Genomic DNA, 17,890 nt, shown 5'->3' on the forward strand with positions numbered 1-17,890 from the left:
AGCTAATAGCAGCTTTTCTAAAAGGTGCTAAGGCTTGGTGACGGGCTTAATGTTCTGTTTAGAGGAAGGCAGGCAACTTTTTTAAGTGTTCCCCATGTTGGCTTCCCATACCTTACATTGGTGGCTTGCCACTTTTCCCAAACCCCAAACTCATTTCCGGAGTAATCCGCACCCCTGATAACACTGTAATATGTACTTAGAGGCAAACAGAGAAGTGTTTCAACAGAGGGCGCCGCCAGCCTTTCCCTCCATTTGCTGTGTGCTGGATTTGTTCAGCGGAGGTGAGGAGGTCCCAATGCTTCGTGTCAGACAATATTATTACCTCTCTCTGCAGCCTGTCACTTCTGATTTGCCATGAGATTTCAACGCCAGCCTGACACTGTATCCCAATTCCACTGCAGACTCCCTACAGAGGCAGGGGAGAGCAGTAACTCCAAATGGTATTTTCTCTGAAATAAAGTGCACGACGGCGTTCCCATAATGAGAGACTGTGTAGCTGCAGCAGGGGCGATATTACTGCCCGGAAGGGAGAGAGGAGGACTTTAAAGAGAGCACTGACTGAGGAACATCTCCCTCTCTCCCACGGGAGACCTCAGTCTAAAGCGACTGTGGCGTTGAGGGGTTTTTCCCACCTTCACTCCCTCTCTCTTGTCCCTCTCTAGTACTTTAGGCAGTTGGAACTGTACCTAACTATGGCCATATGAATACAACCCTAGACTGTTTGGTTCTTGCCGTTGTCACATCGCAGTAGGACATTTAGTCGAGGACACGTCTTGACAGGCGCTGCTACCCTCCGAGACTGGCAAGGCAACAGAGGAGGCAGAGGCCAAGTGAATCAGGACTTTGTCCACTTCACTTCAACACCTTTTCTCCATGACAGGTCAAGCTCTTTGAGGGCCTGGCAGAAGCCGTCGTGGAGACAAAGTGCTGCTTGAACATCATAGAGAGCTCATTCCCTTTGGGGCCTTGGTCCATGCTGTCGACTGTCTAAAATAGAATCAGCATCATCCAGTCTGTAGGGCCATTAGAACATCGTTTGGTTAACAGAACCCTCATTACATTCATTTCCGTCCAATTATGCGTTAGTTTATATGAGAGAGATGTAAATGAAGGGAATGTGTCCATGAGCAGTCGTCTGTACAGTCCATTGTGTTTCTGTGGTGTTGAGGTTTGCTTTATACAGTGGTGGTTCATATTGTTTTAACAGTCGACAGCTGTGAGTTATCCTTACCACTCCTGGATCAGTTTCTCTACTCATGACGTTTTAGGGTTAGCTTAAGAGTAGAATTGCACAGATTCATATGCTTGTGCAATTCACCTATGAGAGAGAGAGAGAGAGAGAGGTTAGTCAAGTGAAGAGGAGTGAGAGAAAGAGAGAGAGAGAGAGGTTAGTCAAGTGAAGAGGAGCGAGAGAGAGAGAGAGAGGTTAGTTAAGTGAAGAGGAGAGAGAGAGAGTTAGAGAGAGAGTCACTCATAGAGCAAAGGAGTGAAACATAGAACTTTAAAGGGGAGGGGAAAAGAGCAGTAGTACCTGTTGGTTTCTAAGGGAGCATAACTGCACATGTCTCCCAGTGAGATGTGTCCAGACGTCAGAAGAGGCTGTGCCTGTCAGTGTCTCAGGGGCTAATTATGTCTCTGTGTGTACATGGCTTTGTGTGTGTGTGCAGTCATCTGTGTGTGTGCAAACAGTATGTTTGTGTGTGTGTGTGTAATCATCCCCTTTGTTCCACTGCCTGTCTCTGGGAGAACAAAGACAGTGACTCTCCTTTAGAGCTGGAGCAACAAGAAAGCCTGTTATTAGAGGGGTCTGTGAGCATTAGCACTGTGACATGTCCTCTCTGCTGTGTCATTGTCAGAGCAGGCCCTGTGTCCCATGTTGAGGCCTGTCACTGAGCAGGGGACAAATATCTCTGTTAGGATGGCCTATGTTCGCCGCCTCTCCTGCCTGGTTTTGGAGTGTTTTTAGTGGTGGTGGAGGAGCTCCAGAAAGGGGGCCCTCAGGCACAGAGGCACTGTCCCAGACACACTACACAGGCTACAGGAAACCCTACAGTGAACGCTGCCTAACCCCCGACCAGCTGAGCTCTTCCTCTCTTGTGCAGGTTCCTCATCTGTCTCCTCCTGTTTTCTCTGTATCTTTCTCCCTCGCCCCCTGCTGTCTGTCTGTCTGTCTGTCTGTCTGTCTGTCAATCTGTCTGCCTGTCTGTCTGTCTATCTGCCTGCCTGTCTGTCTGCCTGTCTGTCTGTCTGTCTGTCTGTCTGTCTGTCTGTCTGTCTGTCTGTCTGTCTGTCAATCTGTCTGCCTGTCAATCTGTCTGCCTGCCTGCCTGTCTGTCTGCCTGTCTGTCTGTCTGTCTGTCTGTCTGTCTGTCTGTCTGTCTGTCTGCCTGTCTGTGTCTGTCTGTCTGTCTGTCTCTCTGTCTGTCTGTCTGTCTTCTTATATTCAAAAGGATTCAAAACCTTGTGTCTAGTCTCAGTGTGTCTAATGTACCCGTAATCCATTGTCTCACACTCTCATCACAATATCACCTTCCCCACCAGTCCCTCTACCTTCAACATCACGCTCCTGAAATGGCCTCGTAAATTAAGACCTTCATGTTCAATTAGGTCTGTGACACGTGTCATTAGAGGGTGTGGCTGACACCTGTCCCCGGACCCTCAGGATGCTGAATCTAACTGCCTCTGCCTGGCTGCTGTCTCATTATTGACCAAGGCCCCCATTAATCTTCATCAGAGGAGAGGAGCTGTTTCCCTGGATGTGGATCAGGCCCTAATCATGCCCTTGTTAGCCCCAGGCCTCGCTGTCTCTGACCCAGGCCCAGGCAGGGAGCCTCACAGTGGGTGGCCATAGCTACGTTGCTTGGCCTGAGTTCCAACCATCCAGTCATTACTGGGGTTTAGGAATGGAGAGAGCCGGCCAGATAGTCAGACACTGGATGACTCATCCCTACTCATGGGGATCTAGTTATTTTGTGATTGTAGAAAGCGATACGGAGAGGTTGGATAAGTTAGTAGGCATTCTAATGGGGTTTGTGCAATCTGCAGGTGCTTAGTTAGACAGTTTTTTTCTGTAAGAGGCTTGGGAAAGGAAGTGGGTAGGGTAGTTCCTATTGTCAAAGCACTCTATTACTGGCTTATGCTGTAAATTGAGGATTAAGTTAAAGGGTTTAGAGATGTTCTGTAGTAGTTGAATTGAAAGAAGAAGATAACCACCTTTGTTTTAAAATATGGGAGACGTCTCCCAGCTCTCTGTAGCAGTCCCCTTGTCACCGTCAAGGATCTGTCAGAGACATGATTACACCTTAAAAATGGGATTAGACCTTAAAAATGGCAGCTCTGCTCTGCTCCAAATTAAGAGAGAGACTGTCAAAAGCGTCAGAGGGGTTTGGCGCTGCCCGTCGTGCCAATGCCCTACTTTGAAAAAGGAGAGAGAGAAATCTGTGCCACGCGCGGTGCCATCCTCTAGGCAAGATTACTTTGGACTCGTTCCTGGATGAAGCGATCTGTGTCAGGTGCCCATTATGCCATTCAAATGAACGTGCCCTTCATATCCTCACTGGCCCAAATGAACGTGCCCTTCATATCCTCACTGGCCCAAATGAACGTGCCCTTCATATCCTCACTGGCCCAAATGAACGTGCCCTTCATATCCTCACTGGCCCAAATGAACGTGCCCTTCATATCCTCACTGGCCCAAATGAACGTGCCCTTCAAATCCTCACTGGCCCAAATGAACGTGCCCTTCATATCCTCACTGGCCCAAATGAACGTGCCCTTCATATTCCTCACTGGCCCAAATGAACGTGCCCTTCATATCCTCACTGGCCCAAATGAACGTGCCCTTCATATCCTCACTGGCCCAAATGAACGTGCCCTTCATATCCTCACTGGCCCAAATGAACGTGCCCTTCATATCCTCACTGGCCCAAATGAACGTGCCCTTCATATCCTCACTGGCCCAAATGAACGTGCCCTTCATATCCTCACTGGCCCAAATGAACGTGCCCTTCATATATATCCTCACTGGCCCAAATGAACGTGCCCTTCATATCCTCACTGGCCCAAATGAACGTGCCCTTCATATCCTCACTGGCCCAAATGAACGTGCCCTTCATATCCTCACTGGCCCAAATGAACGTGCCCTTCATATCCTCACTGGCCCAAATGAACGTGCCCTTCATATCCTCACTGGCCCAAATGAACGTGCCCTTCATATCCTCACTGGCCCAAATGAACACACTTTCTGAAGATAACTCTTCAAAGCAATATATTAGAATCACCATCTTTCATTCGTGTACGATAATTAAACTACAATTATGACTTATTGGGTAGACTCGTGTATTCTTCAAAATATTGCCCTGGCTTTACACTTCATGTATTACTTCCCTATTAATATATGCATTTTACATCTGCCCCCTATGGTGGCGAATGGGTCACCCACTGAAATGTTTAATAGTGTAGTAATGATTTGAAATCGAACTCTGTTAGCATGGCTTATTCCTCCTTAGTGGCAAAGGCCCAATGTGTTATTACCTAAAACACTGGTCCTTAGAGTCAAAAGCATATTGGTCTATGATGAACTGTGTTGATATTATGTACCCTTTGCAGGAACCCTACAATAGAATACAATATATGCTTGTAATAAAACCGTAAGAGTGAGAATAATGGTGGTGATATAATATTGTGTGCAGGTTGCTGATCTACGGCCAGTACTGCAGCCACATGGAAACCGCTCAGAAGACACTGGATGAGCTCATCACCACGCGGGAGGACGTCAAGATGAAAGTAGAGGTACACTAACCACGCACACACACACACACACACACACACACACACACACACACACACACACACACACACACACACACACACCACACACATACCATCACCCTCCCTTACCACCCAGCTGATATCTGCCTATCAAAGTTGCTTCAAAACCAGCCTTGGTGTTTTGAATCATTACATTTTACAATGATAGTTTGGCTTCCATCTAAAGCTACTATACTGTAGTAGGACAAACAGCAGTGTCCTGCAAGATTTGATAAATCTGGAATCCCCTGCTGGATTAAATCATGGCCCACTGCTGGCCCAGCCATGCTGCTGGGTTGCACAATTCCGAGTTTTTATCTCTGACCCAGTTCCCAACTAGTGTCAGTAGAAGACAGGTCCCTAGGTTCCGGCCCTGAGGCCTGGGGATGTCCTCCTAACACAGCGAAACTCTACAGTACAGTACTGTACAGTCTCTAACTCCCCTCTGTCACTGAGGGACAAGTACTTCCCGGTCAGCCCTGACCATACTAATACATCCTTACCACGGCTGATTGCTGCTGACTGTCTGGAAATAAAACCAAAGGCCACTGGAAGGCTTTGGGAGTTTCCGAGGGAGGACACAGAAAACATCAACTAGTAACTTCTCAGTAGAAAATGAAACCCAAACCAAAGGCCACTGGAAGGCTTTGGGAGTGTCCGAGGGAGGACACAGAAAACATCAACTAGTAACTTCTCCGTAGAAAACGAAACCCAAACCAAAGGCCACTGGAAGGCTTTGGGAGTGTCCGAGGGAGGACACAGAAAACATCAACTAGTAACTTCTCAGTAGAAAACAAAACCCAGTGACGATAGGAGAAGGGTAGTTACTAGTGATAGAAGGCTAGCTCTGTGGTGAAGTGGTGCATTAGGGTACATTAGATTAGGGTGTAGGATAGGGGGAAAGCCTCATATTGGGTCTGGGAGCTGTTGACATAATGGAGATGATTATCACCCTGTTATCTGACATATAGAAGGAGGGCTTTGGAATTGATTCTCCCTCCTCAGCCTCATTCTCGGAGCATTCACACACACACACACACACACACACACACACACACACACACACACATGCATGCGCACACACAGATACAAATACATGCAGGCACGCACGCACACACCCACACACACACACACATATGCACGCACTCACACACGCACGCACTGACAACAATGTGGCTTTTAAAGTGGATTAGAATCAGAGTTATCCCCTCAGGGGAGAGAGAGACATCAGGCCTGATAATCCCAGTGAACAATGAACATCTCTTTCTGTAGAGCAGAGGAAAGCATTCAGTATCTACAGGGTTACGATGGCTCATGGTCTGACTCTGTATGGCTCGTTGTTTATCTTTTCAGTAGCAAGGACGTTGTTATGGCTATTATTCAGAGAGGGGGAGGAATGTGTTTTTTCTTTCTTATAAAGTGGAGGAATGTCCGTATCAGTCTGAATGGCTTGGTGTAATTGTTGTGGTAGGGGCTTGGGACACACAGCTGTTGGTACTGTTGTTGGAATGCACTATTTTATTGGACCGCCCAAGTTTTCTGAGCAAAAATATTATCTTCTTGCGGTCAATTATTGGTATAGAAATGTTTGTATTGCGTTCCGGCCCCCTGACCACCCATTAAAGAAAAAAATCAGCCTGCGGCTGAATCTAGTTGATGATCCCTGCTATACACAGTTCCACGTTCTGATACATTGTAGGAATGCATTATATACTGAACAAAAATATAAATGTTGGTCCATATTTCATGAGCTGAAATAAAAGATCCCAGAAATGTTCCATTTCCAAAAAGCTTATTTCTCTCAAATTAGTTTACATCCCCGTTAGTGAGCATTTGCCAAGACAATCCATCCACCTGACAGGTGTGGCATATCAAGAAGCTGATCATTAAACAGGTGCACTTTGTGCTGGGGACAATAAAAGGCCACTCTAAAATGTGCAGTTTTGTCACACAACACAATAACCAACGCAAAACCATTGAAATTGTAGCATGTTGCGTTTATATTTTTGTTCAGTGTAGTACATAAAGGTTCTGTTGTTTTGGTAGGAGTGCACTATGAAGGTGCAGGAGGGGAAGTTCAAGCTCCAGGACCTGTTGGTCGTGCCCATGCAGAGAGTACTAAAGTACCACCTCCTACTCAAGGTAAGTGGCACAACAAACCCACAATACAACTTGTGGTAACCCTTAGTCATTAAGTCATTAACGTCGATGGAAATAATGTGACACATTCACGTAATTCCTCAGCACCATCACTCTTCACAAAAGAGGACATTCTTTCAGACAATTTGAAAATCCTGAGCATGTCTTGGTATAGAGGTTGAGTGTGCTAGGTTTGTTAAGGCTGAATCTCATGTGGCCACTCAGTGTACATCCTGGTGTCCCTCCGTTTCCTATCGACCCTGGTCCTCTTCAATCACATCACAGGAGGCTGCTGATGGGAGGACGGCTCATAATAATGTCCGGAACAGAGAAAATTGAATATCATCAAACACCTGCAAACCAAGTGTTTGATGTATTTGATACCATTCCACTAATTCTGCTTCAGCCATTACCACAAGCCACCTCTCCCCAATGAAGGTTCCACCAACCTTCAGTGATGCCCACAGACATGGTTTAAACATACACACAGTGTGGCCACTCCCGTCCACACAGACAACCAATGGAGCCTTGTTTCCGGGAACTCTCCCGTTATAGTCATGCTAGTACAGTAGTCATGTATAAAACAAGCTGGCCAGGCTGCCTGATTCAAAACATGATTAATTAACCAGGCCAGCTCAATAATGAATGAGGTGGGGCTAGCTGATGACGTGGGTATGAAGAGAGTAGATGTGAGCGGAGCGCATGGCAGGTGATGATGGGGGGACTGCAGTGTGTGGTTTGTTTTTCATCTCAGACTGGGCTGACTGACTATCTAACTGACTGACTGACTGGCTGACTGACTGACTGGCTGAATCGCTGAATGGCTGACTGACAGTCTAACTGACTGGCTGGCTGGCTGGCTGACAGTCTAACTGACTGACTGACTGGCTGGCTGGCTGACTGGCAGGAGATTCAGAGAAGAGAAACTGTGTTCAAATCAGCCATGCTCTAATCACATTACATGCAGGCCCATTTCACTCGTTCCCATAGCTTTGTGGTTAAGGATTAATATGCCGTGGTCCCAGGGCGTTCAACTGACAGGCTGTGTGTGTGTGTGCGTGCGTGTGCGTGTAAGCCTTAGGGCACATCTTTACTGTGATTAAGCCATATCTGTTATTTGTCAGAATTACACAGTACACAGCTTATACTGTAGCAAATCATTCTGTCTTCAATGACATGGCCAGCAGGCCTAAACTAGCCAACACATACATACCACGTACTGTATAACTCACTCCCATATTATCTTCCCACACTTACCCTTTCTCTAGAAAACTGCTGAAGCATGCATAAAGTCCACTTGAAAGTGTCAGTTCTAACATCACATGCTCTATATTAGCATTTCCCAACTCCGGTCCTCCAGTACCCCCAACAGCACACAGTTTTGTTGTAGCCCCAGACACACACACCTGATTCAACTTGTCAACTAATCATCAAGCCCTCAATGAGTTGAATCAGGTGTGTTCGTCTGGGGCTACAACAAAACTGTGTGCTGTTGGGGGTACTGGAGGACCGGAGTTGGGACCCCCTGCATTATATGCACAGATGTTCCACTAGTACAGTACCTCTGAGAGGTAGGGAGAATATGTGTGGACTGGCTCTAAATGACCCTCATTGTTTGCTGTAGCGTCCATATTTTTAGAAGACACACAGATTTTCTCATAAAGTATTCACTGTTTTTACACAGAAAAACATATTTTGTGGTGATGAAGTTTAGTGAGGGTTCATATGAGTTATATGAGTGTAACTGGGAGGTTTTCTGTTTCCCTCCCTGTTGTGGTGTAGTCATACTGAGATATGTGAATGTTTGTGTAGACTGTGTAGTAGTGTATTGTTAGTGTGTGTGTGGAGTGTGTGGTAGTGTATTGTGAGTGAGTGTGTGGTAGTGTATTGTGAGTGAGTGTGTGGTAGTGTATTGTGAGTGTGTGTGTAGCGTGTGTGGTAGTGTATTTTGAGTGTGTGTGTGGAGTGTGTGTGTGCAGAGTGTGTGGTAGTGTTGTGAGTGTGTGTGTAGAGTGTGTGTGTGTAGAGTGTGTGGTAGTGTATTGTGTAGAGGGTGTGGTAGTGTATTGGGAGTATGTGCGTAGAGTGTGTGGTAGTGTATTGTGAGTGTGTGCGTAGAGTGTGTGTGTGTAGAGTGTGTGGTAGTGTATTGTGAGTGTGTGTGTAGAGTGTGCGGTAGTGTATTGTGAGTGAGTGTGTGGTAGTGTATTGTGAGTGTGTGTGTGGAGTGTGTGGTAGTGCATTGTGAGTGTGTGTGTGTGTAGATTGTGTGGTAGTGTATTTTGAGTGTGTGTGTGGAGTGTGTGTGTGTAGAGTGTGTGGTAGTGTTGTGAGTGTGTGTGTAGAGTGTGTGTGTGGTAGTGTATTGTGTAGAGTGTGTGGTAGTGTATTGTGTAGAGGGTGTGGTAGTGTACTGGGAGTATGTGCGTAGAGTGTGTGGTAGTGTATTGTGAGTGTGTGCGTAGAGTGTGTGTGTGTGTAGAGTGTGTGGTAGTGTATTGTGAGTGTGTGTGTAGAGTGTGCGGTAGTGTATTTTGAGTGAGTGTGGTAGTGTATTGTGAGTGTGTGTGTGGAGTGTGTGGTAGTGCATTGTGAGTGTGTGTGTGTGTAGAGTGTGTGGTAGTGTATTTTGAGTGTGTGTGTGGAGTGTGTGTGGTAGTGTTGTGAGTGTGTGTGTAGAGTGTGTGTGTGGTAGTGTATTGTGTAGAGTGTGTGGTAGTGTATTGTGTAGAGGGTGTGGTAGTGTATTGGGAGTATGTGCGTAGAGTGTGTGGTAGCGTATTGTGAGTATGTGCGTAGAGTGTGTGGTAGTCTATTGTGAGTGTGTGGTAGTGTATTGTGAGTGTGTGTGTGTAGAGTGTGTGGTCGTGTATTGTGAGTGAGTGTGTGGTAGTGTATTGTGAGTGTGTGTGTGGAGTGTGTGGAGTGTGTGTGTGTGTGTGTGTGTAGAGTGTGTGGTAGTGTATTTTGAGTGTGTGTGTGGAGTGTGTGTGTGTAGAGTGTGTGGTAGTGTTGTGTGTGTAGAGTGTGTGTGTGGTAGTGTATTGTGTAGAGTGTGTGGTAGTGTATTGTGTAGAGGGTGTGGTAGTGTATTGGGAGTATGTGCATAGAGTGTGTGGTAGTGTATTGTGAGTATGTGCGTAGAGTGTGTGGTAGTCTATTGTGAGTGTGTGGTAGTGTATTGTGTGTGTGTGTGTAGAGTGTGTGGTAGTGTATTGTGAATGTGTCTAGTGTGTGTGAAATTGTATTGTGAGTGTGTGGTAGTGTATTGTGAGGCTATGTGTAGTGTATTGTGAGTGTGTGTAGTGTGTGTGGTAGTGTATTGTGAGTGTGTGTAGAGTGTGATATTGTATTGTGAATGTGTGTGGTAGTGTATTGTGAATGTGTGTGTTGTGTTCTTCACTGATGGAATGTAACTTCCCCTTACAGGAGCTGGTGAGTCATTCAACTGACCGACCTGATAGACAGCAGCTGAAGGAGGCGTTGGAGGCCATGCAGGTGTGTGTGTCACAGGAGGCTGCTGAGGGAGGACGGTTCATAATAATGTCTGGAACAGAGAAAATGGAATATCATCAAACATGTATTTGATACCATTCCACAATTCTGCTCCAGTCATGACCATGAGCCACTTCACAAGGATAGTAAAACAAGGACAATTTGGACAAGTGGGTCCCCATGAGGACACATGCTATTTTAATCTTAAGGGTTAGGTTTAGGGTAAGGGCTTACGGTTAGGTTTAGGATTAGGAGTTAGGGTTAGGTATCGTTTTAGGCTTAGTTTTAGGATTAAGTGTGTGTGTGCATGCTTTCTTTAGGTTATTCCAGGTATGATCATCAACCATTGTGACATTTTTCTATTTATTCAAAAGGGCTGCTTGTGTGCATAGCTATACACTATATTATAGCTTTAATTCAGCTGCCAGGATATAATAGATGTTATTCCGATATACTGGTGTAAATACGATGTGTCTCTGAAGGACTTGGCTATGTACATCAATGAAGTGAAGAGAGACAACGAGACCTTGAAGAAGATTAGTGAATTCCAGAACTCCATCGAGAACCTTGTAAGTAACTTGATTGTTGCAAACGACAGCAATTTTCTACAATCAGCACTGATGTTTCAATCAATAATGAGTGTTGACCCTTTGTACGTTGTCCTGTTGGCGATTTAAATCAAATCATATTTTAAATCCAATTTTATTTGTCACGTGGTTCATAAACAACATGTGTAGACTAACAATGAAATGCTTGTTTACAGGCCTTTCCCAACAATTTAGAGAGAACTAAATATTAGAATATAGATGTAGAAATACACAATGAGAAACGACAACTTGGCAATATACACAGGGTACCAGTACAGAGTGGATGTGCAGGGATACGAGGTGGTTGAGGTAGATATGTACATATAACTAGGAATAAAGAGACAGATAGTAAACAGTAGCAGCAGTGTATGTGATGAGTCAAAACAGTTAGTGCAAAAAGGGTCCATGCAGATAGTCTGGGTAGCTATTTGGTGAACTATTTAACTAACTATTTAGCAGTCTTATGGCTTGGAGATAGATGTTCAGGGTCCTGTTGGTTCCAGACTTGGTGCATCGGTGCTGCTTTCCATGCGGAATCAGAGAGAACAGTCTATGACTTGGGTTACAGTCTTTGACACTTTGACAAATGTGTTTTTACTGTCAAATATTGATTGAGCAACAGAGAGTGATTGCCCATCCCGCTGGCCCCGGCACACTCCTTCTCCCCAATTTCGTGATATCCAATTCGTAGTTACAGTCTTGTCCCATCGCTACAACTCCCGTACGGACTCGGGAGAGGCGAAGGTCAAGAGCCTCAGAAACACGACCCCGCCAAGCCGCACTGCTTCTTGACACACTGCTCGCATAACCAGGGAAGCCAGCCGCACCAATGTGTCAGAGGAAACACTGAATAAATGGCGACCGTGTCAGTGTGCATTCGCCCGGCCTGCCATAGAAGTCGCTAGAGCGTGATGGGACAAGGATATCTTGGCCGACGAAACCCCTCCCCTAACCCGGACGACACTGGGACAACTGTGCCATCTCATGGGTCTTCCGGTAGTGGCTGGCTGCGACACAGCCCGGGATCAAACCTGTATCTGTAGTGACGCCTCAAGCACTGCAGTGCCATAGACCATTGTGCCACTCGGGAGGCCTATGTGCAGATAGTTAAAGTACAAAAGGGAAAATAAATAAACATAAATATGGGTTGTGTTTACAGTGGTGTTTGTTTACAATATGTCTCTCTCTCTCTCTATCTATCTCTCTCTGTCTCTCTCTCTTTCTCTCTCTCAATCTCTCCTCTCTGTCTCTCTCTCTCTCTAAATCTCTCCTCTCTCTGTCTCTCTCTCTGTCTATCTCTCTCTGTCTCTCTCTCTTTCTCTCTCAATCTCTCCTCTCTCTGTCTCTCTCTCTTTCTCTCTCTCAATCTCTCCTCTCTGTCTCTCTCTCTCTCTAAATCTCTCCTCTCTCTGTCTCTCTCTCTGTCTATCTCTGTCTCTCTCTCTTTCTCTCTCTCAATCTCTCCTCTCTCTGTCTCTCTCTCTCTCTCTCAATCTCTCCTATCTCTCTCTCTTTCTCTCTCTCAATCTCTCCTCTCTCTCTCTCTCTCTCTATCTCTCCTCTCTCTCGCTCTCTCTCAATCTCTCCTCTCTCTCTCTCTCTCTCTCTCTCTCTCTCTCTCAATCTCTCCTCTCTGTCTCTCTCTGTCTTTCTCTCTCTCTCTCTTTTTCTCTCTCTCAATCTCTCCTCTCTCTGTCTCTCTCTCTCTTTCTCTCTTTCTCTCTCTCTCTCTGTCTCTCTCTCAATCTCTCCTCTCTCTCTCTCTCTCTGTCTATCTCTCTGTCTCTCTGTCTCTCTCAATCTCTCCTCTGTCTGTCTCTCTCTCTGTCTATCTCTCTCTGTCTCTCTCTCAATCTCTCTCCTCTCTCTCTCTGTCTATCTCTCTCTGTCTCTCTCTCAATCTCTCCTCTCTCTTCTTGCTCGTCCCTCGCTTCCACTTGTCGCACTCATCTGCAATTATCATGTTTTTCAAAAATAATTTATCCTTCCAGAGTGTGAGCAGAGAATCTTTTTAAGTCTCAACGAATCCCAAACTCAAATGTGCCGTACAAGGCAGTGTTTAGTCTAACAGCAGACGGCTTTTATTGGCCTCGATACGTGCTTTAGATGAAGCCTCAGAGACGCCACAGGCTGCTATTTTAGATGTACTGACTGTCTTGTCAGTCTGTCTGTCCTGCACGTATGCTCATTGTATCACTGACATGAAATCATTGGTGTAGCCAACACAGCCTGAAGGGGGCCGTACAGACACTGGTGAAAGAGTCATGAATGTCATAATGTTATGGTAGCAGAATAAAATGATGACTCACATTTCCCATTTTGACATCTTGACGTTTAATATATCATAAATCAGTTCAGTACCTCGGTCGATGGCAAAATGTATTCATTGAGATTCCACTAGGTTAGATGAATAATTCATACAATTGTGTAAAGTAGACAACAATGTGCTGTTCTTAACCGTCTGTTAGTACCACCACTCATATTCATCACTGAAATAAACAGCATTGGCTACATCTGTTTTTAGACGCCTAAATGAATGATATCTATCCAATGATTCGTCAAGAATGTAACTTCCTGATGCTTCATGAGCATTTGTCATAAAATATCTGCGTGTTTTACTCCTTTGTTTGGAAACAAGGTATATGTAAATAAACACTGTATAACCTCAAAAGATGGTTCAAACTATCATTTTGATATCATGGACTGTCATTCCTTATATCTGTAGCTTTGTCTATGATTTTGAGAGATCAGTGGCGGGGTGTCCGCTTTTTAATTGTTTCGAACTGCAGATTCCAGCTTTAATCCAGGCATGTGTATATGTGACCCAAGCAGCAGGTCAAACTGGAGGAGTATGGCAGACCAAAGATAGATGGAGAGCTCAAGGTGTCCTCCATAGTCAACCGAACAAAGCAGGACCGGTGAGGAGTCAAGCTTCACTATCAAATTCAGACCTACTGAATGTGTGCTCTGTGATTAACAGCCTTTCTTACACATGCGTTCAGAACTCTTAACTGATGTTCTACGGTTCCCTTTCCAAGGTACATATTCCTGTTTGATAAAGTGGTCATTGTGTGCAAGCGGAAAGGCTACTGCTATGAACTGAAAGAGATCATTGAGCTGCAGTCGTACAAAATGTCTGACGACCCCATGAACAACAGGGACGTGAAGAAGGTAGGCAGCAGCCTTGAGCTGAAGAGACACACTCAGTCCAGGTTCTGCAATGTCTTAGCAATCATTACAAATGGTGTCCTTGAGGTAGAACTGCGGTGACGGTCACTTCAGATAAGCAGGCTCATTGGTAATGCATTGAAGTGTCCGATCTGTGTGCGTTGTGCCGGCCTGTGCTCTGCAGAACATGTAAATGCAATGAAGGTCATTTACAATACAGGCCGTGTGCATCTTCCACCAATCTAACCATTCTTTTGAATCTGCATGTGTGGTCGTGTGCATGTGTGGTCGTGTGCATGTGTAACTGGGTCTTCTCTGTTGTGTTTCTCTTTGCATGCATACCAGTCCAGTGGAAAAATGGTAAGCTGAAGCAACCCTTAACTCATCTTCTCATAGCAGCGTGTGTGTGTGTGTGTGTGTGTGTGTGTGTGTGTGTGTGTGTGTTGTGTTGGGTGTCATGCTATGATTGCATGTGCACCCACTGGCTATGTGATTCTCTTAACTTTTTGTCAGATGCATTGCCATGAGTGAACACTGTCTCTTGGTTAGCTCCAAAGGGAATGTGTAGGCTATAAAAAGTGCAATTTGTTACAATCCTCCTTGTCTCTCACCCACTACTCTCTCCATCTACCTCCATATTTCTTTCTCTCGACCGTCCTTTCTTCATTCTCTCTCTCGCTCTGCAGTGGTCCTATGGCTTCTACCTGATCCACCTGCAAGGCAAGCAGGGCTTTCAGTTCTTCTGTAAAACAGAGGACACCAAGAGGAAATGGATGGAGCAGTTTGAGATGGCCATGTGGGTACAGTAGTAGGCCTATAGAAGCAGCATGCAGCCGAGTGGATCTTTCAGACTAATCAGATCCATTTCATTAACACTCACTATGTATCATGTATGTTTCCTCCAATCCCAAAGGTCAAACATCAAGCCGGAGAAAGCCACGGCCAATCAGCACATCTTCCAGATGCACACGTTTGAGAAGAACACCAACTGCCGAGCTTGCAAGATGCTGCTGAGGTGAGACTTGGCACCAGGCGCAGGGCTCCTCCCATGTCCCGGGCCTTATCATGCACTTAGTTGACAGCACTGTTTTCTAAAGGGACGTTAGTGGTACTTACTGACGCTACACACTTACTTTGATATTCAGTCTGTTGAGCTTGCCAGCCTGTCTAAACTCCCTGAATGACAAATCACTCAGCCTTTGAGTCTTTTTGATTTGACTGACAGCTAGAACACCCACGGAAACACTCTAAAAGCCAACCATTACAGTAGGCCCGCATCTAAGTTGACAATGTGAGTGCAGCTCCAGCGCTATGCTGTGCACTCTTCTGACTTCTACTACAGTGGCTGTCTACACTCTACACTCCATGCAATGTATTGACCCAAAAACGACATAGTAGCAACGCTGACCTAAATTCCCACCCCGTGCTGTGGAAGGGACCAGTGTGCTGCTACCTCTAGCTGCTAACTGCTAATTTCATCAGTAGCCCCAGTGTTTTAGTCTGATGTATGGTGCTGGCTATTGGACATGACAGCGTATACACTGCAGAGCATACACGTGCCGTATTTTACATAACGTAGAACGTAATCCACTTGATTGTGTGGCCTGAAAAAAAGAGTGGAACGCTTACAGTGGATGTAGTACATTGAATTAATGGCTATTTTAGCGGGGGCTTTTATTCACAGTGACAGTCAGTTAACACAAATAGACAGTGTTTGGCCACCCAGGAATCAAACCTGAGGCTTTTGGAACAGTAGTGTATAGTGCATTCGGAAAGTATTCAGAACCTTTGACCTCTTCCACATTTTGTTACATTACAGCCGTATTCTAAAATGGATTCAATTATTCGTTTTTTTTCATCAATCTACACACAATACCCCATAATGTCAATGCAAATTGATTATTTATTCATTTACATAAGTATTCAACCCATTTTCTATGAGACTCATAATTGAGCTCAGGTGCATCCTGTTTTCATTGATCATCCTTCAGATGTTTCTACAAATTGACTGGAGTTCACCTGTGGTAAATTCAATTGATTGGAAAGGATTTGGAAAGGCACACACCTGTCTATATAAGGTCCAACATTTGACACTACATGTCAGAGCAGTTTCTCTGTGGAAATAGGAGAACCTTCCAGAAGGACAATCATCTCTGCAGCACTCCACCAATCAGGCCTTTATGGTAGAGTGGCCAGACGGAAGCAACTCCTCAGTAAAGGGCACATGACGACCTACTTGGAGTTTGCCAAAAGGCATCTAAAGACTCTCAGACCATTAGAAACATGGTGATGGCAGCACCATGCTGTGGAGATGTTTTTCAGCGGCAGGGACTGGGAGACTCGTCAGGATCGAGGGAAATATGAACGGAGCAAAGTACAGAGAGATCCTTGATGAAAACCTGCTCCAGAGCGCTCAGGACCTCAGACTGGGGTGAAGGTTCACCTTCCAACAGGACAACAATCCTAAGCACACAGCCAAGACAACAACGCAGGAGTGGCTTCGGGAAGTCTCAGAATGTCATTGAGTGGCCCAGCCAGAGCCTGACTTGAACCCGATCAAACATCTCTGGAGAGACCTGAAAATAGCTGTGCAGCGACCGTCCCCATCCTAACTTACAGAGCTTGAGAGGATCTGCAGAGAACAATGGGAGAACCTCCCCAAACACAGGTGTGCCACATTTGTAGCGTCATACCCAAGAAGATTTGAGGCTGAAAACACTGCCAAAGGTGCTTCAACAAAGTGCTGAGTAAAGTGTCTGAATACTTGTAAATGTACTTCAGTAACAATGGCGCGGAGAAGAAGGCTGACATTTTACGTGTCCCCAACCGATTGTGTTTTTTTGTTTGTTTGCGTTGTTTGTAACTTATGTTTTTACTTATTTTGAACATAATGTTGCTGCTACCGTCTCTTATGACTGAAAAGAACGTCTGAACCTCAGGACTGCGATTACTCACCACGGAATGGCAGAATCCTTTTTTTCCTTTAACGAGTCTGATGAGCCCGACTCGAATGATATACTGCTTTCTCGGGAACAGGCCCAGATCCCTGTGATTTGCGTGAAGAGGAGACGGAGAAAAAGGGGCCAGAGGGCGGGCGGCCTTCTGAGAATTCGTAGGCGATCGAATAAACCCCCACTTCCTTCCATTCTGCTAGCAAACGTACATTCTTTGGAGAGTAAAATTGATGACCTACGCAGAAGATTAAACTACAAACTGGACATTCAAAATGGTAATATCTTATGCTTCACGGAGTCGTGACTGAACGACGACACTATCAACATACAGCTGGCTGGTTATACGTTGCACCGGCAGGATAGAACAGCGGCGTCTGTTAAGACAAGGGGCGGCGGATTATGTATTTTTGTACATAACAGCTGGTGCACAATATCTAAGGAAGTCTCGAGTTATTGCTCGTCTGAGGTAGAGTATCTCATGATAAGCTGTAGACCACACTATCTACCTAGAGAGTTCATCTGTATTTTTGTAGCTGTCTACATACCACCACAGACAGAGGCTGGCACTAAAACAGCATTGATTGAGCTGTATTCCGCCATAAGCAAACAAGAAAACACTCATTCAGCGGCGGCGCTCCTAGTGGCCGGAGACTTTAATGCAGGGAAACTTAAATCTGTTTTACCAAATTTCTATCAGCATGTTAAATGTGCAACCAGAGGGGGAAAAACTCTGGACCA

General features: G+C 45.4%; 1 protein-coding gene across 9 annotated transcripts in view; it reads left to right on the forward strand.

Annotated features, from left to right (window-relative positions):
- Positions 1 to 17,890, forward strand: part of LOC109874045 (guanine nucleotide exchange factor VAV2) — a 239,969-nt gene that overhangs the window by 211,190 nt on the left and 10,889 nt on the right. For 4 of the 9 annotated variants that reach the window (XM_031808818.1, XM_031808812.1, XM_031808819.1 and 1 more), the window contains 9 exons: positions 4,692 to 4,791; positions 6,856 to 6,951; positions 10,378 to 10,446; positions 10,926 to 11,012; positions 13,860 to 13,948; positions 14,069 to 14,201; positions 14,544 to 14,558; positions 14,885 to 14,994; positions 15,112 to 15,213. In XM_031808818.1, the coding sequence (XP_031664678.1) occupies positions 4,692 to 4,791; positions 6,856 to 6,951; positions 10,378 to 10,446; positions 10,926 to 11,012; positions 13,860 to 13,948; positions 14,069 to 14,201; positions 14,544 to 14,558; positions 14,885 to 14,994; positions 15,112 to 15,213 (801 nt within the window). The remainder of the gene's footprint in view (positions 1 to 4,691; positions 4,792 to 6,855; positions 6,952 to 10,377; positions 10,447 to 10,925; positions 11,013 to 13,859; positions 13,949 to 14,068; positions 14,202 to 14,543; positions 14,559 to 14,884; positions 14,995 to 15,111; positions 15,214 to 17,890) is intronic. The other 5 variants (XM_031808816.1, XM_031808820.1, XM_031808817.1 and 2 more) reach the window with 3 other exon arrangements.

The sequence above is a fragment of the Oncorhynchus kisutch genome, linkage group LG29, assembly GCF_002021735.2.
Source record: "Oncorhynchus kisutch isolate 150728-3 linkage group LG29, Okis_V2, whole genome shotgun sequence".
Lineage (NCBI taxonomy): Eukaryota > Metazoa > Chordata > Actinopteri > Salmoniformes > Salmonidae > Oncorhynchus > Oncorhynchus kisutch.